The 25,788-nt window shown below is 37.8% G+C and overlaps 1 protein-coding gene across 5 annotated transcripts in view; it reads left to right on the top strand.

Annotated features, from left to right (window-relative positions):
* Nucleotides 1-280: 280 nt before the first annotated feature.
* Nucleotides 281-25,788, top strand: part of CRISPLD1 (cysteine rich secretory protein LCCL domain containing 1) — a 43,089-nt gene continuing 17,581 nt past the window's right edge. For 3 of the 5 annotated variants that reach the window (XM_054814691.1, XM_054814692.1, XM_054814694.1), the window contains exons 1-9: nucleotides 563-643; nucleotides 1,602-1,922; nucleotides 20,881-20,999; nucleotides 21,127-21,259; nucleotides 22,750-22,865; nucleotides 23,483-23,583; nucleotides 24,691-24,870; nucleotides 24,963-25,023; nucleotides 25,147-25,213. In XM_054814691.1, coding sequence (XP_054670666.1) covers nucleotides 1,665-1,922; nucleotides 20,881-20,999; nucleotides 21,127-21,259; nucleotides 22,750-22,865; nucleotides 23,483-23,583; nucleotides 24,691-24,870; nucleotides 24,963-25,023; nucleotides 25,147-25,213 — 1,035 coding nt within the window. In that variant the 5' untranslated portion in view covers nucleotides 563-643; nucleotides 1,602-1,664. Of the gene's footprint in view, nucleotides 644-1,601; nucleotides 1,923-20,880; nucleotides 21,000-21,126; nucleotides 21,260-22,749; nucleotides 22,866-23,482; nucleotides 23,584-24,690; nucleotides 24,871-24,962; nucleotides 25,024-25,146; nucleotides 25,214-25,788 lie in introns of those variants that run through there. The other 2 variants (XM_054814695.1, XM_054814693.1) reach the window with 2 other exon arrangements.

The raw sequence follows: 25,788 nt of genomic DNA, 5'->3' as shown, positions 1-25,788 counted from the left end.
TAGCTGTCTCAGCAGGAGCAGGCTGGCTGAGCATCCTCTTGCCAGCTACCAACGGATGGAGGCGGCGGGGGACTGGGCCCCCCGCGACCTTTTCTGGGCGACAGTTTTTGCAGGACCGAGGCCAGCTTCTGGCAGGAGCCTGAGGTCCCGGCCAACCCTTGCTGTCCGCGGGACTCGAGGCACCGCCCGGGGCGCTGGTGCGGGCTCCACCGCCCCCGGCCCTTCCTGTGCCCGCCCCGGGGAGGACGGGCGGTACGGGTACGGGTGCGGGTGCGGGTGCCGCGGTCGGGGCCCGGGCCGGGGGCGGGCGCGGTGCCCGGAGCGCGGCGCGTCCCGCCCCGCGGGGTGCCGGGGAGGGGTGTTCGCCGCGCGTCACCGCCGCCCGCGATAAATGCCCGGCGGGGCGGGAGCCAGGAGCAGAAGAGCGGAGCTCCTCGGGGTCGCTGCGACGCGGAGGTCGGCTGGACACGTCCGCACCCGCCGCGCCGCTCCCACCGCGGCTGCCCGCCGCAGCGAGCGGGGCAAGGCCAGGCCGTGCCTGCGCCCCCCGCCCCCCGGCCCCGGCCCCAACGCGGGCCTGGCGAGGAGGTGGGCGGCGGAGCGAAGCTGGCTGCGGAGAAAGGAGGCAGCCGCCGGCGGAGGGGTAAGGGCGTTGTGGCGGGCGCCCGGCGGCTCACCGCAGCATCCACCCCTCGGCGGAGGGAGGACGGGGGGGCCGGCGGCATCCAGGCCCCGGCGACCGCGGGGCGCTCCGGTCGGGGAGCGGGTCCTGCCCCAGGGAGAGCAGGGCCGGGGCCAGGCCGCCGGCTGTGGGCGGCGGCGGCGCGGTGGGGAGAGCCCGGTTCTGCCCCCTTCGCCTCTTTTTGTTTCCCTCCCGGCGGCGGGGTCCAGCGCGGTCGGTGTGGCGGGTTTCACGCTTTTTCAGGCAGGGTGAGGGAGTGACCGTGGCTCTCCTACCTAAAGCACTCAGTCATGTTGCAGGCGGTGTTGGAATATTGTATTCTTGGAAGTGCTGCTACTTTTTCTGAGAGTTATCTGTGCTTTCCTTTGTTTGGTGAATAGAATAACCCCATCTCCCCCCATTTTCTTGTCCGAGTTGAATACCTTTAGTTTTATTAGTTTTTTTGGAAATCGTAAAAGCTTTAATCGAAGTCATCTTTTGAAATGCACCAAGAGGGGATATTTCATATCAACTTCATTGTTTTTCAGTTCACATTTTGGCAATGAATGCAAACCTTTTACCTTTTTTGTTCCTAAATTCCAATACTGGAAGATCTTCTCTGCAGTCTAATCTTCACTGATGTCTGACTCCTTTTAAGTAGATATGAAAAGCATGCTTTCTTGCATGCAGACAGTGAAGTGTGCATGCCAGTGTACTATCTAAAACCACTTGAACAAACTGAAGTTCATAAGGTTGAAGATACGCTATCTTCCCAAATCAACTGTGTATACTTAACAGTAAAAAAAGGTAGCATCCTGGTTTCCCCCCCAAAACAACAGTGGCAAACTCTGTACAAACTACAGGTTTTGTTGCTTAGTGAGTTCATACAGGCCAGTACTTCAACCTCCAAATTACATTACTCTCTCTTATGCATTTACAGCCAACAGACCTGGAAGAAAGACTGTCTTGGAGCTAACTCCTGAGCATTTTGAGATCATTCATCATGAAGTATGTAGTAGAGGAATGGTTCAGAGTAACTACCTTGCTATTCATAGCTCAAGCAGTTTCCGCAATGGTTCTTCCTAATGCCACGCTCTTAGAGGAACTTTTGGAAAAGTACGTGGATGAAGATGGTGAGTGGTGGATCGCCAAGCAGAGAGGGAAAAGGGCTATCACAGACAGTGATATGCAAAGTATCTTGGATCTTCATAATAAATTACGGGGTCAGGTGTATCCACCAGCTTCCAATATGGAATATATGGTAAGGACAAACTGATAGCGACATGCAGAAAGAAATGTTCTTAGAATAGTGACTGTCTCTTTATAAAACAGCATACTTTAGTCTTAGCTTGCTTGTTTTCTCATTTAAAGCACTTGTTACTTGTTTGTCTTTTTTTTGTACAGGGGTGAACTGTTAGATAAAAATGCCTGTTTGTGGATCAAATGGCATGTTCTACTGATATTAATGGGTTTAATCTCTCGTGGCTCTCCCGAATTTAAGTGGCAGTTCCTCAGTGTTAAGAGGCCAATTTCTAAAATTGTGTTACTCAGAATAGTTGATTGTAGCATAAGAAGTTACCATCTAAGAAGAGTACTGAACTATGCAGTTTCAAAATAACGTGGATTCTCTCCCATGTTTCTAGGTTTGATGGAATTTCTGAGCAAAATGAGGCTCCTATAACAAGAAAGTCTTCTATTTAAGTTGGCATGTGTTACTGGACTGGAGTCCTGTATGTTCCTGTGTTTAACAGATTAATAATGTAATGCATAATTTCTGTTTGTGCTTTTCTCTTAAGAAGCCTCTATATTTGGTTTGCTATTAGTAGACTTAAATCCCCCATGTTTTTGAATTTTGATTTTATGCCATAGTTCAAGGCTAACTCTGTCTCTCCTTGCGAATTAGATCAAATCAGGTCATTAGAGCTTTGAAGAAGCCCAGAGGTCTGACAAGAATGGGCAACTTTTCTTCTGTATTCTTGTTTCTACAGAAAAGCTCAAATCTTTATTGTGTGTCCACACTGTATTATTTATCTGTCCAGCAACCAGAGAAATAGCATTACTGTAGGTTGGGTTGTTTATACCAAATATTGCACAGGTTTTCTGACACTTTCTATTGTAAGGTTATGACAGAGGTCATATTAATATTTTTCAAGATGTAGATATCTTTCCCAGCTTGGAATGATGTCAGCTTGGAGATCTGATTCATCTGGAGCATTTATGTGTCCTGGAGAAACCATGCTTGCTTAAACCATCAATAAAGGTAGTTTAACTTAGATTTACTTATATAAGTGAGACTAAGAGCCATCAGAAAATTAGTTACCACATGTAATCTCGAAACGGATGATAATATCTGAAACCTCTTTAACCCTTTCAGTTACAGTTGTCTGCACATAGCCTTAATCTTTGTTTTCTATTGTGACTTTTTCAGACCCTGTTTAATAATACAGGTTACCTTTTTGTTCCAAATAACTCAAGTTGATTTCCTTCTGGAAAACTTAAGAAAAAGCCATCCAGCCTTTTTGTAGTTGTGCACCTTTTTCCATTCCTAATGCCATTCTACATTTGCCTGTGTTATATATCTTGGAAAGAAGAATTTGGATGTCTTCATTGGAGTTAGATTTTTGACAGCTGTAGTCTTCAAAGATTCCTCCTGCAATGCACACACTTTGGCCTAGACTTTGTGTTATGTCTACATCTGGAACAAGTTTTGTTGTTGTTGTTGTTGTTGTTTTTTCTGTGCTCCCCAGTGACCCTTGACCCAGAGTACAAGTAGCATGGAAAAGAAGTTACCCAATTTTAATGTCAAGGAGAAATTTTTATGTCCCATTATTCAGAATGGGACAGCAGCTTCCAAGAGAGTGGGATTCAATTTTGGCATGATATGCAAGGGAATCAGGGATTGGGATGGGCAAGAGCTTGGGATTTGTGAATACAAAGGGTCTGCGTAAACGGTCTGGTCAAAGGGATGCATACGTGTTCGGGAACAGGAACCCATGAGAAGAGCATGGAGAGAGGCAGAGAGGCTGGTCAAGAAGGTCTTGAGAAATCAGTGGTATGGAGGGAAAGAACAGATGAACAGATGTGGTTAGGGGAAGAACTGTGACTCTCTGGGCAGAGAAAAATTGGTAGCAGGAGTTCATGGAGCGAGGTTAAGAGCACAGGAGTTTGCTAAGAGGCTAATTAAAAAAGACTAAGCCTGGGAGTGAGTGGGAAGGAAGATTGTATCTGGAGGAAGCAGGTGGGAGTCAATATTGGCAACCGAGAGAGGATGGTTTAGGAGACTGGGAGCCCTCGGCTGCTTGAATAGGAGGAGGAAATGACGGGATTCCTGATTGCTTGCACATACATATTTGTGATATAGTTTGTGATTGTGTGATTGTCCACCTTCTCTTCTATACGAGATGTCATAAAGGAATCAGGGCTGGCTTATTGTTTAAAAAGAGTGAAATTTGAATACAAAATTGTAAAAGCAGCGTGGAACCACAGATTGAACAGCAAAGAAGGAGCAATAAATTATAACTCATTAAGGAAGCATGATTTGTTTTGTGCAAAGAGATTCCTTTGGAAAAACTAACAAATGGTCATTATCATAGTGCATACATGCAAGAAATAAATTACAGAGGCAAACTCCATCCTGTCATTTCATAACTTCTGATAGATATAGCTGTGTAACTATGACTGCTAGCTTGTTGTCCATAATTAAAACAAATGACTGTTTTGACACTGAACAGTCACTTTATTTTTCTAGATGCTTATTAATAATAGGATAGACAAGTTCCGCTTTTCCAGATAAAGAAATAAGCACTCTTAGATCTGGTTTTCCAAGGGTCTGTGACCTCTGGATCAGTTTTATGAATGACAGAAGGTTCAAAGACCCAAGTATTGATAGAATTAAAACTGGTCTCGGCTATTTTTTGTAAAATAAAGGATGGGGATAAATGAGAATGTTTAATTAAAAAAAAAAAGTGTCAGCAGATAGCCCTGTACCACTAAAAAAAAAATATCCTTGCAATGTGATACATTGGGTCTTACCAAAAGTGAGTTCCAGTGCTCCAGAAGAGGGAAACAATCCCTCTAAATATTTTCCTGATGTTTAGTGAGCTAGATAAGTACAGCTGAAATATTTTGTCTACTTTTGGGGTGCTTTATTAGTACAGTCATGCTGGCAAAAAAATCTCCTGTAATGGGCACAGTCATGCCGCTGTAAGCTGCCCCTTGTACTAGTAAAACCTTTCCTTATAAATAGAGCTAGCTCTGCTTTTGGAAGTGAAGTTTTATGTCTTGCTAAATCTGAATGGAGGTGGTCAAGGTCCAGCTGCCTTTCTGGTACACCTGTCTCTCTAGAAGTCTCATGTATAGTTGAGAAGTTTAAGATCTCCAAGAGTGCTTGGAGCTGGGAGAAGGTATGTGGGGGCTGCATGCTCTTGTGGCACTGTTGGTGTGTCACAACTAAGCTAACTTAGCAGGCAGCTCTGGCTGAAACGCCTCTGTCCCGCTCCTGCCACTGGCATGTATCTGAGTTGATGTTGAGACTGATCCAAATACTTAAAGAATCACATTTATTTATTTATTTATTTATTTATGTATTTTCCCAGGCTGAGTCATGAAACTGGCTCCCTACATGGTTGAATCAGATGAGTACCAGTGCTGATAAAAGCGAGTGGGAATGCATAGCTAAGGAGTGGGAGGGGTAAAGAACCACACTTTGAGTGGGAGCTATTGGTTGTATGCCTTACTTGCAAAGTCCAGCCTTACCTTTGAGAGAACTGCAGGGCTAATGCCACACTTTGGTTTAAGTTGTGCAGAGGAGAAAAGCTTTTGAGCATAGTCTCCAGCATATAAGATCTTTGTTCTATTAAAAAAAAAAAAAAAAAAGAAACCAAAGAGCTTGAATTACTAATTTTCTGTACATCTGTACACTGTCCCCTTATGCCTCGAAAAAGAAAAATGGTACTGAGCTGTCACAGTTCAGAGACCTAAAGTTACTAGCTGCAGTAAGATTCACAGCAGATATGTCTAATGAACAGAATGTTCTCATGGTTGTCTGGCTGAACTTACCGGATGAAGAGTTCATCTTCCCAAGTTCTGTGGCTCTGGTGGTGAGCAGTGATGGATTCCTAAGGCAAGAGGATAAGAATAGAGCATGTGAACAGAGAAACTTCTGCAATGAAACCCCGCAGTTTCCAGCAAACAGCAGCTTAGGGACTTCCTAAATCTGACATTGTACTTTTTATGTCCAGTAGTCTTAGACGGAATTTTCTTTTATGAATCTGAATGCTTTTGAGTCCATTTGTATTCTTTGAATCCATGGCATCAAATTGCACAGCTCTATAAATTTAATTATGGACTGTGTGAAAAAAGTACTTTTTTTTGTTTAAACCTGTTATTTGATGCCTTGTTTTTCTTTATTGTGAGAAATAATAATTTTCTTAGTGGATACATCTTTTTCAGCTGAAGAGTCCTACTCCTTCTATTTGAAAACTGTTCTGTCTGAAAAGCTGTTCAATTTTATTTTCCTCCTCTGTCTGCTATGGTTCTACTGTTTCCCTTTTAATTCAAAGAGAAAAAAACAAACTGTTGATAGTTATGGCATACTGCAAATTGATATAGTTGTACTTTTTTTTGCTTGCTAGTAATTTCTAACATTCTTTTACTTTTTGACTGTGGCTAAACTAAAGCCAACATTTTCCTAGAGCTATTCACAATGACTCCAAGATCTTTCCAGTGTGCTAAGAGGTCATTTACTACACTACAGTGTATGTATAATTGGCTGTAATCTACAGCAATGTCCTTATTATTTTGCATGTGTTCACATGAATGCTATGTATCATTTTGTTTTCTGATCACTTAGTATTTGTGAGTCTGCTATCTCTATCTTTTATTTTCCTATCTTGTTTTTAGCTACCTTAAATAGTTAATACCATCTTGCATTCCCTTTTCTTGGGCTATTGTGAAGAAGGTATAAAGCAGAGGACCATGGACACATCTTGCAGGGAATTTGAAAAATGATTTCATATTCTTAAATGTACTTTCTGTCTTGTCACCTTTTTCTTGACAGTTGGACTTGATGATCTTAGAGGTTTTTTCCAACCTTAGAGATTCTGTGATTCTATGATTCTTTACCTCACGATAGCTGAATTTTAGTAATGAATTAATTTTTAAATAACTTAGGAACTTTGTAGAAAGCTTAACTGCACTTAACCCTTTTCCACAGTTGTTGACACCTTCAAAGTCTAATATATTTGGGAGGAATTCATATTATCCATCTATTTAGTATATTTTTTAACTTGTCCTATGAAATCATCGCAATAGAAGTCAGTTTTTAGTCTGCAGTTTTTCAGGATCTACTGGAAGCTTTTTAAAATACTAACACCCACACGCTGTTTTTTGTTACTGTGGTAATGAGGCCATTTTAAGAGAGGTTGTGTACCACACAGTAATTCAGAAGTTTCATGATCAAGTTCTTCCAGATTCTTGAAGGATATTGTCTGGTCCTGGAAATTTGATGCTGTTACAATTTTTGGTTTCATCTAATGTTTCTTACGTCTGATATGGATCCTCTGACTCACCTTGTATCTCTCCGTATAGAAGGATTCTGGTGTGAGAACCTGCGTAAGCTCCTCTGTAGGGAACAACAGTCTAACAAATTCAGTTAACTCCTCTGCAGTGGCCTTTTATGACCTTATGACTGCATGTTAGATCATTCTTTCCTACACCTCTTCCTTCAATACTGAGAGAGTTTTTGAACTGTCAACATTATGACTTCAATAGAAAGAAAATAAAATCTTGAGGTTATGATGAACAGCGTGTTATGAAAATGTATGGCAGTTGCATGCTGTATATATGTTTATCCTGCCATATGCTGTACACAATTGTTTCCTGGTAAAGAAAGTAGAAAGGAACATTTTCTTGTTGGTGAGCACGGGAGTGCTCTGGAAAGAGAGCAGAAGGGATGACATTTCCCTGCTGCCCTTCCAACACACCCGAACAACGCTTACCAGAGCGTTGTACAAAATAGCATGCTTTCAACATTTCCCACCTTGGGCCATTGACACCAGCGTGGCCTTCACACCTTCTACACACTTGGGGTACATCTATATGGAAGAGATACCTGAACTAGTACTGAAAACTGAAGCCAACTGCTGCTGGCAGTAGTCGGTCTGACCAGAGCAGTGTGCTGTTGTGGCTCTGCTGCTCTGGTCTCCCTGCCTGTTCCTCTGCTGTGCTGGGGCTGGTCGTGCCTGCCCAGCCTCCCCTGGCAAAGACCTTTAAGGCAAAAATGGGAACCATCGTACTTTGTCATATACTTGTCAATGTGTGTAGTAATCTTGGAATATATAAGGCAATACGTTCTTTCTGTGGTTAAAATCATTATTTGGCGGATTGACTTTAGACAACCTTCTGCACTCTAGTGCGATCAATCCCACCCTTAAATAAGTATCGTACAAGAGACTGTGACCAAATCAGGAAATCAGTCCATTGGTTTGTTCAGACTGGATTGATGCGGAAGGCCTTATTCTATGTGATTCAGTTAGAAAGGGGTTTTATTGCATTATTAATAAAATCTTACTAGATTGTAAAGTGTTAATAAAACTTGAAAAAACTTGTTTTAGGCACCATAAGCCTACAACTTCCTAACTCCTTGATCTCTTTTTTGTAAGCATTATTTGTGTATCATGGACTGAATTTGCAAAAACTTTTTTTCATTGGCAACCCCCAACATTGGGGGGTTGGAACTAGATGATCTTTAAGGTCCCTTCCAACCCAAACCATTCTATGATTCTATGAACATTGCACCTTAATGAATCTGAACATATTAATGAAAACTGAGATTTTTTTTCATAGTTATTATGGTCAACACTTTAAAAATAGTCACTATTATTTGGATTGTGTAAGTTGTTTGTTCCTTTATATTCCAAATACTTGTACTCTGCAAAATAAAAGGACCCACCGAGAATAACATTTACAAAAGCAATTTTTGATTAATGAATATATAATGTTTTCTATTTTAAACCATTCTTTTAATATTCATTCCTTGATTTCATACATATTTTCCCAAACAAATGAATGTCAGATGGCTCATGCGAGATCCTTATTCCATGCCTGTGCCTTTCCTGTACTGAAAGTGTTTAGGTTCCCAGCTTGACAGATAGCAATGCATTGCAACCTGGTATTTCTTGGCACCTTGCCACACACTGCATTTTGTCATTACTGTAACTAGAGAGCATCAGTGTCATCTGGGAAAAGGAAGTCTTTACTTATTTAATTATTTTTAGTCATCTTTTGGCCAGATCTTGCCAATAAATACTAGGGATATCATTGCAAAGCCCGTGCCTTGCTTCTATGAAGTTTTATTTTGCAGACCTTGTGAAGAAAATACAAACTTCCGGAGGTACTTTTTAAAAAGTTCATATTAGTATAATTTATTTGGTATAGCTGCATGGTTCTTACGGACAATTATGGATATGTATCTGGGAGCAGTAGTGGATCCATATTTTGTTCACGGGGGAAAAAAAAAAGAAATACATTTATATTTATTCTTACTTTGTGTTGGTGTAATACCTCTGAAGATCTTAGTTTGAAAACCTTGATAATGATGTGCTGAAAGTGCTGATACCATATAATTCCTTCCAAGACCATGACTGACTCATGACTTCTGTGGGGCCTTATATTTTGGGAGGCTTGAAGGTTTTCCTCTCCCTTTCAGTAACTTCATGATTTTCTTCAGAAGAAAAAAAATGAGCATGACTGTAAATATTTCTCATTTAGGTTTTTCTTTATTTTTCCTCAGGCAAATTCCTACTCTATTTAAATACAGATCATTGGACTTTGGATCATATGAACCCACTAGTGGATAGAGCTCTTACATGGATAATAGTAAAACGTTGTTTATGTCATCATAGTGACTGAGGGATTGAAATAAATTTTTGGCTATTTTGTGATGCTTTTAGATCCTATGGTCTGCATGAGTCTGGATGTAGCAGTTTCTCTGTCTATCTGTATCTGTATGTCCTAGCTGAGATTTTTTGTCTGTAGTATACTTAGGAGAATTGAAACAGCTTTAGGAAACATAAAAGAAGGCCTTGCAGTGGACTTACACATTTTGGTGATTTTTTTCTGTGCTGAATAGCAGTGCCCTGTTACATTTCATAGTCCTTTCTGACAAAACTTCTTCCTGTCTCTATTTAGTGTATGTTGTCCGTTTTGCCAAAGCTTTTCAGGGACGCTTGGTTAAAAACAATTCCCATTCCTTTCGAGCAGAGGACTTTGGTTTGTGGAATCTCTTAAGTGGCTGGAGAGCACTTTGGGTGCCAAGAACAGAGCAGCTCTTTTCAGAGTGAACCTGCCTCCTTTCCCTTCTGGTTTTCCACTTTTCTGCTCCACTTCAAAGGTTGGTGGAAGTGCTTCAGCTCCTTTGCCTGTGCTCAAAGGCTACTGACACTGCATCAAAGAACAGAGTGACGTTGACTTATCCTCTTATTCTCTCTGGCAGTTTTAGCAAGGGATTGTGCAATGTGAAGTGGCCAAGAAAGCAAGTGGATAAGTCCACGGTATGACTTTTATTGATGTAATGCCAACAACAACTAAGCAACTCCAAGTAAAGAAACTGAAAGTGGAAAGTAGCAGAAAGGCTCACTGTCTCAAAATTTAAGGGAGCCTTCCCAAAATAAAATAATTAACAACACGGGACAGGCACTGTTCATCTTTTATTTTTACTGTCAGAAAACTTCTTCATCCCCTATATAAAAGAAGATTATTAAAAATTAATCAGTAGTAGCAGAATCAGAGCTTAAGTACAAAATATGAACAGAACACTGAAAGAATCAGTGAGAGTATAAAAGCACCTCCATATAGCCTGTCATCTTTATGATATCTGCCTGGGAATCTTCTTTAACTTAAGATTTTTAATTGAGAAAAAAATTATTTAACATAATATCACTGAAATGCTAGACATGAATTTATCCTGTTTATCTATAAATATAGTCCTCAGCCTTAGATTTGGCGTAAGTAGAGTCACTATCATAGAAAAGTGTGATTCATTAAGAGGACTATCTTCTGTCCATATAGAAAAAGACAACTTTTACTTTATTATGAAGGAAGATCACAGTTTCTTAAAATGAGTCTATTTCACTCATTAAATCCAGAATTTTGGCTGCCTCATAGATATCACAATATATTTGTCCTGAATTCCCTGTTGGATCTCCAAATGGTCAGGAACTCCTTTAATACATTTTCCAACTCTCTTTTTTTTTAGATTTTATTTAAACATATTTCTAACAGTAGTGCCAAGTCACATATGATCAATGGGTGCTCTCTGGCAGTAAGTTCAATTCACTTATGTCAAGTTACAGTGATCATCTTTTAAAAGCAAAGATTCACTGTGACATACTTGAGACACTGCAGCTAATTCCTGTTCAAAGTCCAGGAAATTCTGTAGCATCTCTAAAACTGCTGTATAAAAGCAATCAGTTACAGCTAGTTTATCGTGCTAATCATGACTAGGATTTGAGGTAAGGACCAGTGCTCTGGTCAATTTGTCATTAGCTATAAATATTTATGAATACTATTTGCAATGAATGTGTGTAATTCATACTTTAACAAAGGACAAAATGCAGAAATCAAGATCAGCTTTCACACTGTTGCTTCTCGTCCATTCATGTCAGAATATAGAAGTGAATAGATGATTTTTAGTCATGTTCTAATAGAAAGTCTTTATGCACTGCTTTTAAAAAGTAGCAAAGTAAATGTACTGTTTCAGAACACCTTGGAAAGCTGAATATTCCAGCAAGGTTTTTTAACATGCGTAGAGTACACACAGAATTAAATGTGATTAGTCATGTCTGCTGGTTCCCTATTCCTGGTTTTACTTTTTGAACACAAAAAGCTCAAACTCATGAAACTGTAATAGGGAGATACTTCTAAATGTTGGTGCAATTTATTCAGTGTTTGGGAACAATATTTTTGGCCTCATACCACTTTCCTGTTTCCAGGTAAAAGCCACAGTTTTCCTGTTTTTTACTCTTTTCCAGAAGAGTAGCTGAAACCTCAAGGTCTATTCAGGGATCTCTGCCCAGTTTTGAGCTCTATAAACTCTCGTCTACCACATGGTTGCATGGAAGGTCCTTACCATTTCATTTCTAGACAGACAGTAGTCCTCCAACGGAAAATGGATGCCTGGCTTTCATGGCAGTGGAAAGTTTAACAGTTTTAGCTGTCCTCTTTCTTTGTGCTTAAAGGATATGTCAGTACTAGTTAGCTTGGTTAGTTTCGTATTTTCAAGGAGAGTTGTCTGGTGTTTCAGTACTCCTGAGTTTTTGTGGTCAGTCTGATGTATACTGTAAGGGACCTCGGGCTAGTACAGAGGCCACATTTTTTTCAAACTCAAATGACTGAAGGTAAGCATCTGAGTTGTGCGCAAGTTACTGACTTTTCAGATATGCTAATTATCATTAGTTTCCATGGACCTTCTTCGGCAGCCTTGATAGGAATGAAAATGTCTCGCCTAAGTGTAACTGAAAGCCAAGCAGATGAAAACTGCCAATGTCTGTTCATCAAGAAGAGATCATATCGAACCAATCTATTTTACTTTTTTTTTTTTTAACCCAGTAATTAACCAGCATAGTGTATCAGAGGGAAGTAGTAGGTGTCGTATTTTTGACTCTGGAAAGTTTTCGAGACTCTCCACCCTGATATTTTTGCGAGTGAAAATTGAAAGAAGCTCCCTGTTAAACTGACAAGATTGAAGGTGTTGACATTGTTGGTGCCTGTCCCTTTTTGGTTAAGCATTTAGGTTATGACTTATGTGAGCAAAGAATACACTGCAGAATACATTAACATTGGCACAGGCTGGGGTTGTTTTAGGGAACATGATCAAAATTAGAAAAACTTGACAAGTGGAAGTAATGGCCTGGAATCCACATGATGAAATTTAACTGCAAGGTATGGAATAAGGAAGAAATCAAACAGGTAAAATACAAGGAACAAAATGTAGAGGTAGCACTACAATAAAAAGATGCAGGAGTTGCATTGAGTTGCACTGAGTCAGCAATTTTTGAAAGGAGACTTTTCTGTGTGAAACTGGTGAGACCTTGTCTGAAATGCAATGTCCAGTTTTGGTCATTTTTTAAGAATGGTCTAGCCATTCTAGAGAGAATGAATAAGATTAACGAGATTGATTATAAACACAGAATATGTGATTTATGAGGAAGTTTGAAGGAATGAAGCAGCTGAATTTGTTTAATCTGGGAAATAAAGTTGTTACAGGAAAGAACATGATTTCTTTTTTTTTCTTGGCAATAAAACATCAGCTAGCATTGCAGGGCAGAAGGTTTAGATTGCATACCAAGGAAATCCTCTTTACTCTTAGAGTCGTAAAACTCTGGAAGAAAACTATAGTAAATATTATTGTGAAACTACTGTTACTAGTTTTAATTTTAAAAATGTGGATAATACATATATATTTGATTCTGGCTCAGTGGAAGAGGCTAGACAGACTACAGTCAAGATCAGTCTCTTGAAGTCATTTTCAGCTGTACCTTTCTGTCATTCTGTGCTGGTAACATGCAGCAGATTTCTAGTTTTTAACTATTTCTGGCTTATTTGTTCATGGCATTTCTGATTCTATGTTTCATCTTTCCTTTTTTCCTTCTCAGTGTCATTAGTCTTAAGTAATACAGTGGATTCTATTAAAAAGTAAATAAATACCCATACTGTACTGTGGTATTTACTTTACCACTCTCTCCCTATATTTAGAATGTATACAGCAATGAGGTATTTATACTATGCCATGGTAAATGTTTGCTTTCAGTGGTGCCCACTGTACTTACTTTTCCATCTTTCCTGAGCTTAAATTTTAGATCGTTTTTTTCTTTCCATATAGTCCCATCCCATATGATTTTTTCTGCCCTCCTACATATATGAAAATCTGCAATTAAAATGTTATCACTGTATTTTTTCTATGTTACTGGAAAACATTTTGTGAGCTACTGGGCTTGCCAGTTCTGTTGCAATACCAGTTGGTATAATTGGTGGACTCACTTATGCTGGTCTGCCTTGGGTGACAATGTACTCTTTTGATTGAACACTCACACAACACACATGGTGGGATTCATCTCACTAAGCTTTTGATGTCTGTGGTGTAGATGTCTGCGTTTGAGCCAGTCTACTTTATAATTAGTAGAGAAAAATGAGAATTTTCAACACACAGTTTATCTCAGTTAAAGGTGGGTAGCTAAAATTATCTCCCTCTATAGATGCTTATTTGTCTATGTAACTGCAAAGGTAATTTAGATAATTAGCTCAGATGTAGGTATCTGCTTTGAGGCTGTTTAAATTCAGGGGATGTTAATCCCACCCCATGTGATTAGTTTGGCTTTTGATGAATTGTAATTGAAGCTGTGGTATCCTCACTGAAACATCAGCACCTCCATAAGCAGAACATTGGTTTCAGTCTGCACACTACTTGAACCCCATGTTGACAGAGGTTAAATACCACAATTTGTAGTCCAGTCTGTAAAATTAAACTGGTGTTAGTTGTGGTTTATTTTCATGTGATATGTTGTAAACCAGAAGCATTCAGAAGATCCGTATTGCACGCAATATCCCTGCTGCAAAACTTGTAACCTTCTGGGGTAGAAGAAAAGTCAGCCGCTGGAGCAGTAACTGCTAATATCCATTCAGTTTAATCTGCTGCCTAGGTTTTAGTCTCAGCTAGTCTAGCATATGTGGAACATTTCTGAAATGCTGATAGTGCCATTTCTGTGTGAATGTCCTTGATGGTGCACTAGATTTTAATAAGATACTGATGAAGGCAATGCCTGTGTTGGCAAGGTTTGTGGGGCAATAGGAGCAGATCTGTAGAGCAAAAGAATTGGTGCTGAGGACCTGACATTCATGCTGTCTGCATTTCAGGGGTTTTATTTTCAGCTGGGTTTAATCTGTGTGGACTGAATACCCGTGAGCAACTGCCAAGTGTTAGATGCACTCCTGGAGCACAATTCCTGGAATTTTATCTGAAAAGGATCCAGTTTGTACTCCAAGAATGCTCTGTGATGCACAGTAAGTGGGAGTGATCAGTTTAATTTCAAAAGCACATTCCTGATCTAAATTAAAAAAAAAAAACAAAACCCTAATCCACTTTGAGTTCAATCATGGTGGTGTTGCAACCCAGTCTAAAAAATCAGCATCATTTCCTGACTGCTGGCTTCATGAACGGGAATGTTTTAGACAGTAGATGCAGCAGAAATAGCATAAATAATCATGATACCCAGATGATCTGCAGGTTGTTTTCCAAAGCTGAAACAGGAAGATGCTAGATAAAGTATACAACCCTACTGAAACTGTAAGGCTGAAGCATGTGGAGCTAAATGTTTTCACCTCTTACTGTAAAATAGATGCTTGCGGGGGCTGGAAGTTTAGCCAATGCTCCTGCTGTACATAGTGGCTCAAGTATTTTTCAATTTAAGACATGCTAGCAACTCTTTTTACATTTGTTGTTACTCTGAGTTCTGTGAAACAAAAGGAATAGCTTCAAGTAGGTTTGTGTTGCTGAGCAGTTGGTGATGTTTGGTGTCTACCTGCCTCTCTGTCTCAATGTAGAAAGCCAACCCTGATGATGATCCGTTTTTGAACAATGTGAGCAATACTTTTTCTTCATAAACAGATTGAATTACTTTGCAAATAGTACCAAACAATTGCTGGTCAAAGTGCTTGTCAGACCTGGGAATCAGCTGCCTAGTTGCACTTCCATCTTCTTGTGCTTCCATCAATACCCTGTATTTACCAAAGAAATCCGATAGTGCAAATTCATTGAAACCTGGTCATGTCAGAGCTTGAATGAGGGAACTAGTGGATGAGGAATCAGGTGCTGCACACACACCTACATTTCAAAAGACCATAGTCACCTTTTTTATGAAAAGAAAGAACTTCCTGGTTTTTTAAGTAATTGTTTATGAAAGGTTTATTCATCCTTCATCAAGCAAAAGGATCCTTGCCTATAGCTCTGCGGAGATTTCTTTTAAACTTTTTCTGTACCAGTTGTCTCAAAGAGTTTTTTAAGAAGTGTCCTTAGTTTAAATCTGTAAAGTGCCAGCTGATGATGATGAATGTTGTGTGAAGATGAATGTTTTTGAATTAAGTTTAAAGCATCAGAACTATGGCAGATCAGTATATATTTCAGATTCTAGTAACACTAATGACATTGTGGTTAAAGCATGAGAAATGCCTACTTCTGGTAGGATGTAAAATACCTATGGTGCTGTGAATCTTCGTATTCTTCCATTTTTATTCTGGCTTTTTTAAAAAATCCCAAGCAGCTTGGCATTTTAAAGATTCATTAATTAATTGTATATTTGTTTGAAGTTCTTTGTTCTGTAACTTGCTCTGAATGGACATTTTTATGTGTTTTTTTGAAACCTTTCCTTATACATTTGCTTTCCTGCCTTTATCTTTTTTCTTCACTGGTTTAAGGAGGAAGGTAACAGTAGGAGAACTTTTGAATTTTATGAAATGAAACATGAAAACATATGTGTATATCTTTCTTTGTATATGGAGATGCTTTCATTGTTTGAGGCCAAAGGCTTGCCATCATGTAAGTGAAACAACAGAATGCTATTAAGAGCACAAGAATAAAACTCCTATTCCAGTGAGAAGGTAGGTTTTATATACTTATGCAAATTATTTTATGTGTTTGTCTCATTTAGCCTGCTATGTGAGCAAACACAGAACAAATACAGACTCCTTTGAAAGTCTCTAGCAATCAAGAAAGTGACTTGGATGTCTAAGAAATTCTTTGGTACTGGGACATTGGGTCATTTCTTCCAAAATATTTCATAAATTTGATGTAACTTAGGTTTTATTTTAATTCTAACTTCTATTACAGACACTTCAGGAAGCGATGGCTTTAATGAGAAAATGAGACAGTTGAATGATGACTACTGCAATTAAAGAGATTGTTTGCTATGTGTGATTTACACTTGATAGATTTTTTACATCTGAATATGTAAATTTTTTGAGATTTACTCCATCACACCCCAAAACAATACTTAAATAATTAAAATGAAGAAGAAATTAAGCTATGTCTTGGTAATCTACTTGGTGTACCTCCATGCTGTGGACTGTGATTTGGCACTGAGATATGTAAAATAGCTTTGAAATAACTGGCTGCATTAGCAACAATAGTCATTGTATATTTGAGCACATTAGAACTCAAACATAGTCTTGATGAAGAAGTAATGTTAAGTTGTACTGTAGGTCAGTATTTCTTCATGACCTCTTATCTGAAAAAAACCCTGGATCAAACTAGACATTGGCTGGCAGGATAATAGGCAACATTTTCTGACAATAGACTATGCTAGCTATATGTGCATGATATCCTTGCCAGGTAGTTTTTATATCTGGCTTTAAAAATAAAGGATTTAGGTGTTAAAGGTTGAGAAATGAATGAATGAGTCCTTTCTTCTATGGCACACACACAGAATTTCCAAACCAGCTGACTGTTCTGGAGTGACTTTATTGCATGGTACATGCGTCAGGGAGAAAAGACAGACGTGGCATCATTTGCTGCAAACCCAAAATTTATATGCAAGTTTTCTGGCATCTGATTCATTACAGATATCTCATAACATTTTGAAGTTGGGGTTATCTGTTGATTCATTAGCCTACTGTGTGTTTGGGTTAGGCAGTATAATAGGGTGAATTAAATCCTTACACAGCAGCATCTATTTTATGTCAGATTTCTGATTATTTTTATCATTAAACTTTTTATTCACTACTTTTAATCAAAATTTTAGTGATTAAACTTAAAATTAATGAGAATATGAGTTGTATTCTCTGAAATTTTATAACATAGATAAGAAGGTACCTGTCTTTTTATGCTCATAGTTAAATTCTGATTTATGAGACAGTTGCCATGAGGTAGTATCACAGACATTTTACAAAGGTACTGAAATATGAATTACTCAAGTTTTAAAAATCATATTCTTTCTCCAGTGTTATAAAAAGTAGATTGCTAAAGCTGTTTCTAGAGAACCGTTGATAACTGAATAAATGATGCAAAGATATTTTTATATTTTACCATGCTAATTAAAACAATATATCTCATTAGGCTAAATAATTACTTTCTTAGTACATTTTAAAGATTTCTTATTTCTTTGATACACTAATAAACGACAGTTATTTAGCCTGTTAATGCTAGTTAGAATACTTTTTAATTTTTGATTAGCGAAAGGAAAATTGAAAAATTTCAATTGAAACAAAATCTGGTTTTAATCTTCTGTTTATTTGTTTTCAACGAAAACTGCCAAAAATTGTGATTAGTGCAATTTAAGTTCCCCATTACTTCATTTCCTTCTGTCCCTCTCATTTATGCCATGAACTGATGACTCTGTGGAGTTTCTGTCATTAGACTTGTCATTATAATTGACATGGAAGGGCAGTGACCAAGGAAGGCTGATGTTATCACTGCCTTGGAGGACTCCAGAACAGAATTAAAAATGAAGATGCTTCAAGGAAAGTGCACTATGGTGAGACACACTTCACCATAAACAGTAGTAAATAAAAACCCTGGAAAGCACCAATGGGACAGATTTCATCTCTAACATAAAAAGAAATAGGGTGATTACCTCATGATGAGCCTTAAGCTATGACCTCTTGCCTTTAATTAATTGTGCAGATTCCTCTCTCAGATAATTTCGTACACACAAACACATTCTTGGGAGTTGGCTCTCTAGCTCATATACCAACCTTTTCCGGAGTCAGGAATGACTGTACAATGAGCAAAAATGTCCAAACGCCCCAAGCTCCTCATTACTGATACTGTCTCCTGCGCTAAGCTTCCTGCAAAGAGCTTCACTGCATCCCATCTGCTCAGCCATGAAGATTCTTTCTTTGCCGCAGCTAAGTTGCGGCCTAGAAGTGTGCCTGTCTCTGGCTAGGCAAGCGGGGAGGGAACGAAGACAGTATTTCATATTTGGATGAAGACGGAGAAACAGTTAAAAAAGAAGGAACTTTTTTTGAAGACAGTATCCAGTCTCAACAATACCTTAGAGTGTGGGTGTTCATCTGTCAGGAGGATTAACGATGAATTTCAGTTTTTCATCAAAAGGCTATTCTTGCAGAGTTCTGGATGGCACTGTCATGCATAGTTATCATCAGTCTTTAAAAGAAAATTTTGTTACAGAAAACTGCTTTACAAGCTTGAGGAATTGACTCAAGCAGCTACTACTGACTGCCTAGCTCTGATCTTCCAAAAAAATCATCATTTCAGTAAAAATAGCTGCATAACATATTTTGAAACTTGTGTGGAGAAAAGAAACCCCACAACAACAGTACAATTCCTTTATCCATGACTCCTGTTTCCAGAGTTGAAAATGTGGAGGGATACTTTACAAGGGAATATATTGTGACATTTGTTTTAAAATGTTACAGTTTCGTTATTCCATTGTAGAATGATGAAGCAGTTGTATAAGAAGAAATATGTATGTGGAAGAAGTGTGTTAATCTTTATGTCTTTTACAAAGGGTACAATATGAAAAAGAACTATTTATGACAGTGTGACAAAGAAGGGGAAAAGATTTGTGCGAACTATCATACAAAACTTTCTTATTCAAGATTAGAATATTTTCTTATGAAGATTAAAAAATGTTATGGCTTATGACATTGAAATACAGGCCCAGTAGGGTAAATAAAAATTCCTACTGTTTCATAAAGTCAGTGGGTTTTGTATCGATACATGGGTTAAAAGCTTTGTTCTGTCATTAGTATATTGTTAGAGTAATGCTGTCAATATAAATGTTGCATTTTGGGAGTCAAAATGCACCCTGTAAATTTCTTATTTTCTGATGATAATAAAAACAGACAAAATGGATTTCAATGCATTAGAGAGTTCTGAAGAAGAGAACCAAGAACAGATACTCTAGGATTAAACTGGGTGATATTAAAGTCTTTACATAATCATGGTCTTGCATAACCAACAACATCTTTGTTTTTAATGAGTAATCTGATTAATAAGGTGAAAACTGCATGTCAAAATCAATACAAAAATAAATTCTAGCACATGGAATTTGTCTGTTATATTTCTGTATTCTTTGGCTGTGTTAAGGAGTTTTTACCTTCAACCTGTGCCAAAAAATTGTAGACATGATCTCCAGTGTCTGCATGGGAATTTGGGTTTGGAAATACTGAATTACTGTTATTTAGATAACACAGTCTCACTCTAAGAAACTTTGAATTTATGATGAAATAATTTAACTTCTATCAAGAAATGTGTTTCTTTCCTGGAAATATTTCAGTTTCCTAACCTGAGAGTTGATATCAGAGAGTCAGGTATCTGGAAACTATTTCTGCAACTGTCAGAAGATTTGAAAAGTCAAGCAGCAATATGAATACTTTGCACAAGAGGGACCACTTTGAGCAAACCCCAGCTTAACGCAGTAGAAACTATGCATAGACAGTATCATGTAATTTCTTTCAAGAAAAGTGGGTTTTAGTATGCTTTTGAAAGAAAGAAACTTGCATTTGCCTTTCAGCTACAAGCCTATTCTTCCATGTGTCTTAAAGAATAAAAAATAAGGATAAAAAATTGTGATAATAATGCATAATATTTTTCTTTAACTTGTTCTAAGCATGCCTCTTACTAACATGACTGCCTCCTTTTTTTACCAACCTGGCCATAAAACCAATGAATGACAACCTTACTCTAGTTTTCATATTTTGTGTTTCCACTGTGTATTATTTAAACAAAAGCTGATTATAGAAAAGGAAGAGAAAATCACTTTCATTTCAAATAAACTATTGGTTTAGAGGAAATAAAGTCTTATGTTGAAAGCGGGTTTGGTAATACCCTTTTGGCTAAGAAAAGTGCCTATTACTAAAAAGAAATCTCACAAGACAGAAAATGCACTTAATTTAGCTTGGAAAGTTGAACTAAGCCTTTCAGTTTCATATTTGTCTTTTATTCACTGCAGCATGGCTGCACATGCTTTCTAAAGGGAATGCTGTGCAAGGATTAAAACTTTATTTTTTTTCTCTTGGTGAAACCTTTTTTTCTTACCTAACACAAATGGGGCGTATAATTCTCAAGTCTCACTTTTTTCTTCAGTCTTCTGCTCTGGTAACAGAAACGTTAAAAATGGACAATATATATATGTATATATTTTTAATAAGAAATACCCACCATGTATTTCTAGGAAGATATCCCTTTCTTTTCTTTCAAATTTCAGACATGGGACACAGAACTGGAGAGATCTGCACAGTCGTGGGCTGAAACCTGTCTATGGGAGCATGGGCCTGCAAGCCTTCTTCCATCAATTGGACAGAATTTGGGGGCACACTGGGGAAGGTAGTTTAAGATACTGTTTTATACTACATATGTTTGCTTTTTTAAATCTAACAATATTTTCTTAAAGGTAGAATGATAGAAGCTACAACTTCTGAATGATCTAATAGAATTCTACTGCCTTTCGTAGGTACAGACCTCCAACATTTCATGTCCAAGCATGGTACGATGAAGTGAGAGATTTCACGTATCCCCATCCTCATGAGTGCAACCCATATTGTCCGTACAAATGCTCTGGTCCTGTTTGTACACATTACACGCAGGTACGTAGGTGGGTTTGTTTTTTGTCAGCTATGGAGAAGAGTTGTCAAGACCTCCAGTTAGGTTGCTGCATGACACGTAGAACGTACTGATCTTCCAGTAGCACTACAGCACAGAAGGGGCTGTTACAAGCATTGGGTATCGGTGACATAGTGTAGGGTTGTCACACAAATCTTTAGATTTCATCCTCATAAATATCACTACCTTAGCAGGATTAAGGATAAAACTCACAAATCCCAGTGTTAAACTGAGTTGTTACTGCTTAGTGCGCTTTTTATAGTCTCTGTGCTGGTATGCTGGTAGTCCTTTCTGTAATACGCTGAAGAAACAGCACATTTAGAAAAAGAAAAATGATTTTTTAAGTGAAATCCTCAGATCAAAAAACAGGTTTTAATATGTTGCTTCAACCTCAGCAAGATTTTGAAATTGCATAAGAACTAATTTGGTGCTTCTGAAATCTGTGTATCTAGCCTGAATTTTTCCAGAGGGGAACCCGTCATGTTTTTAGTGAATGGGAATTACGTGATCCTCAGATTATATTAAAATCCACGTATAATATTCAATATAATATTAGCAAACTTCAAAATGATGAATTTTTAAACATATATTTGCTGTTTGTTTACTAGCACAATTTACAATTGTATCTAATTTTAAGATAGAATTTCCTCCATATTACTATTTACTGTTTCTGTAAAAATACCTATAAATTACACTTACCCGTTACATGCAAGATCTACAGTACATATATATAGTTCTTTGTGGTGCTAATTCTTCACAGTTTCTATCTCTTTCAACTCCTGAATCCTGCTGGAACTATGCAGTTGGTTTATCGTGAATTAATGCAAGTTTAGCACCTGTCATATTTGTCTAATTTGAATGTTCCAGTATTGTCATTCAGATTATTATGAAATCTGCAATGAAAATTGTTTCAGCAGATGAAGATCTGAGCACAGCCACCTTAGATTGCAATGACATGAAAGCATATTAATTTAAAATCCATGACTTGAGTCTTTTCGGTGCATGAGGTTTTTTGTGAATAGTTTTATCGTTTATGTTACATCCTTTCACTACTGACAAGTATCTGTTCTCTCAGTCTAACCAATCTAAACCCCTCTGGGTCCTTAGGTTGCGCTGAGAACTCCAGGGACCTAACTTCTTCTAACTCACAATTATCTGTTAACTGTAATTCCAAGAATCAGTTCTTCAAATCATGTTTTGTAAATATGATTTGTTGCTACGCTTTCAAATACATGCTTAGATCATTTCTGTAAAATGAGAGCCATATCTTTTGTATCAAGGTAAAGCTTTTCATTCTAATAAGGATATGACTGAATGGCCTTTTGGCAGTTGTAATTAGGTCATTTTTTGTAAGAGGGGAATATATAACATCAGTTTTGTGATTTGCCTTTTATACGTTGAAGTTTGGAGACAGTTTTGATTTTAAGTTAATATCAATCAGCTTTGTTTTTCACATGTCTTTCTTTTTCCATAGGTTGTTTGGGCTACAAGTAGCAGAATTGGTTGTGCAATTAATTTGTGTCATAACATGAACATCTGGGGACAGATTTGGCCGAAGGCAGTCTATCTTGTATGCAATTATTCTCCTAAGTAAGTAGACTGACACCCAAAAATATCTGGAGGAGGCAAAATACTTTATAATAATCCAGGAAATAATCTGAAAGGAAATCAGTCTGGGGTTTCTGGTTTTTGTACTGTTACAAAGTAGAGCATTGTTCCCAAGGCAGCCTTTGGCTGCACAAATACTCTTGTGATTTTCTAGAACTTCAGTTTTCTGGCCTGTGTTTTAGTGTACGAGATCAGAGATCTTTGACATAGTGTGATATTTGTCTGAAAGATAAATGTATCTCCCCATTGTGACTTTAAGAAATGTGTAACATGAAGCCTATGGTTAAGATCAAATTCTATAGGATATTCCGTTTAGGAGAGCGGAGCCTGTTCTCATGTAATTGAGGAATTTAGTTTTACGGTGCTGTGACAAACTAAAACGATCACAGCAGTTTACGACAGTACTTCATTTTTTTCTTCATGACCTTTTCAGTTACTTCCTGTGCATTTGCTATATCTAAACAAAGTTATGGTCTAAGTGTTTGCTAGTTTTCATCATTTATTTGTCCACATATTAAATACTGCTTAATGTTAACATGTTGATTCATTAAGGCATGTTTTGCTAATTTTTTTTTTTTTGTGTGTGTGTGTGTGTAAAGGGGTAACTGGTGGGGTCATGCTCCTTATAAACCTGGCCGCCCCTGTTCCGCATGTCCCCCTAGTTTTGGAGGAGGTTGCAGAGAAAATCTTTGTTACAGAGGTATGTACTATTTCAACAGTACAACTATAAATGGGCAGAGAAGCATAACCTTTTTTTTGCTTTCTTTCCTCATTATTCGTTAACATAGTAGAATAGAACTGGTAGGGGCCTACTTTACTATGATGAATGAGATCATGTACTATGATACGTGAGGCTGAGCCTCAAAGGGAGCAGAGCGTACCGAAATCCTGCTGATTTAAGTGCTGATTGAGGGCTTTTAGTACACAAAGATGTGGACTGTTGCTGTATGCTATTTGTATGCCTTTCTGTAATTATAGTGGAAGTCTATGCAGTCATTTGTTTATAAGGAAACATGTTACGTCAGTGACATAGCCATGTGCATTACTATAGGAAAAATCAAGAACAAGACTAGAAGATAGTAGTAATGAAACAAAATGTCAGCTGGGATGATTATTAACTTCTTACAATTTTTGTAATGCTATTCATATTTTATAGCATTGAAACACAGCATAGTATGAAGCTGCTATTTTTTTGTTTTACTCAGTGTACAAGGAATTTAGCAATTTTTGTTAGTAACTTTTGAAAGTTATTCATCTATTCATATGGACCATAAAAGCTGGACCAGTGTGCCCAAATACCTTCCTTATGGTTCTTGGTTAAGTAAGAAATGTAGATTCAGTGATGAGTATTTCAAAGTTATTTTCATTATATATGAATCGAAGGGCCTCATTTTCAGGTATATGTTTTTATAAAATAAGCTTCTTCAATTACAAATTATCTATGAACTTGGTAAAACTCTTCCAATGTATAATAGAAATGTCACCTTTGTTCTGTTGGTTTTCTGATGGCATAAAGAAGATACTTAAACAGGAGTGTTAAGAGCATTTTCATACCTCAGTTGTGCTGCCTGTGCTAGAAAAAATCTACCTTTTGTCAGCATCAGAAACATACTGGAGATGTAGTATTAATCTTGAGGTCTTCATCTTATGAAGCAGTGGAAAGTTTTCCTTGTTTTCTTGCTTGTATTCATCCACCATTTTATGAGAACAAAGCCGTGTTAACAAAACATGGTAAGGGTTTTACATTCCACAAACACTGAATTTTTTTGCCTGAGAGATTTTTTTTTTGCCCATTTTCTGGAAACAGAGGATTCAGAAAGGCCTTATTCTCCCCATGAACCAGAAGAGGAAACCAATGAGATTGAACGGCAGCGATCCAAAGCCCAGGATGCAACGGTGCAAAGCCGGCCAAGAACTCATTCACCTTCAAGCTCCACAGGCAGTGATGACAGTGAGAAAAATGAAGTAATAAGCACACAGCAAATGTGTAAGGAATTTACCTGATTTGCAAGTGGTCAACAAATTTGAATTACATAATATCAAATTCATTGCAGTGAAATTGCTTTTTGCTTGTTTTAGCTCAGATTGTTTCATGTGAAGTAAGGCTAAGAGATCAGTGCAAAGGAACAACTTGCAATAGGTATGGTAAATTTTACAGTTGTCATTCTGAGATTATTCTAAAAGGCTGTATTTGTATGAGCTGGAATATTTTCCCTTTTTGTAATCCCAGGATTTAACACCAAGTTGTATTTTATTTTCTTAGGTATGAATGTCCTGCTGGCTGTTTGGATAGCAAAGCCAAGGTTATTGGAAGTGTACATTATGAAATGGTAAACAGTTTTAAATTAGATTTTGTGCCAGTAGAATGTTTAATGAAATGTCTTTTCTGTTGGAATAATAGTTAAAGTCATATTAAGATGGATTTTGAAGAAATCAATACTCACTAGAAATAAAAGCCTACACCAAATGTTTAAGATAGTATCAGGCAATCTAAGTTTGCATCTGCTATTCTGCATGTACTGTCTCAATGTGATTCATACTTCTTACACGTTCAGAAGTAGGATTTTTGTGTCCACATATTTACATGTAAATATGCAAAGGTGCAACTTAAGGAGAAATACAACAATTAGTGGGTACACTCATATAAATTATTTTAGTAAGACAGGCGTACTCGATTAAGCTTAAAGCTAGCTGAAAATACATAATTTACTCTGTAAAACTGAAAAACAGTATAGGAAATAATAGCTGCTGTGAATAAGTACACTGTAAATGAGTATAGTTTATCTCTGAGAAAGGCAAAGTGGTGTTTTCTTCATTTGAAATAATACCTACATAGACCACATCAAACTTAATAGACTATCTATCTACCAAGTTTTTAATGACACATAATAATTAAAACCTGATT

This window comes from Grus americana, chromosome 2, assembly GCF_028858705.1.
Source record: "Grus americana isolate bGruAme1 chromosome 2, bGruAme1.mat, whole genome shotgun sequence".
NCBI classification, from domain to species: domain Eukaryota; kingdom Metazoa; phylum Chordata; class Aves; order Gruiformes; family Gruidae; genus Grus; species Grus americana.
This window is presented reverse-complemented; position numbering and strand designations above follow the sequence as displayed.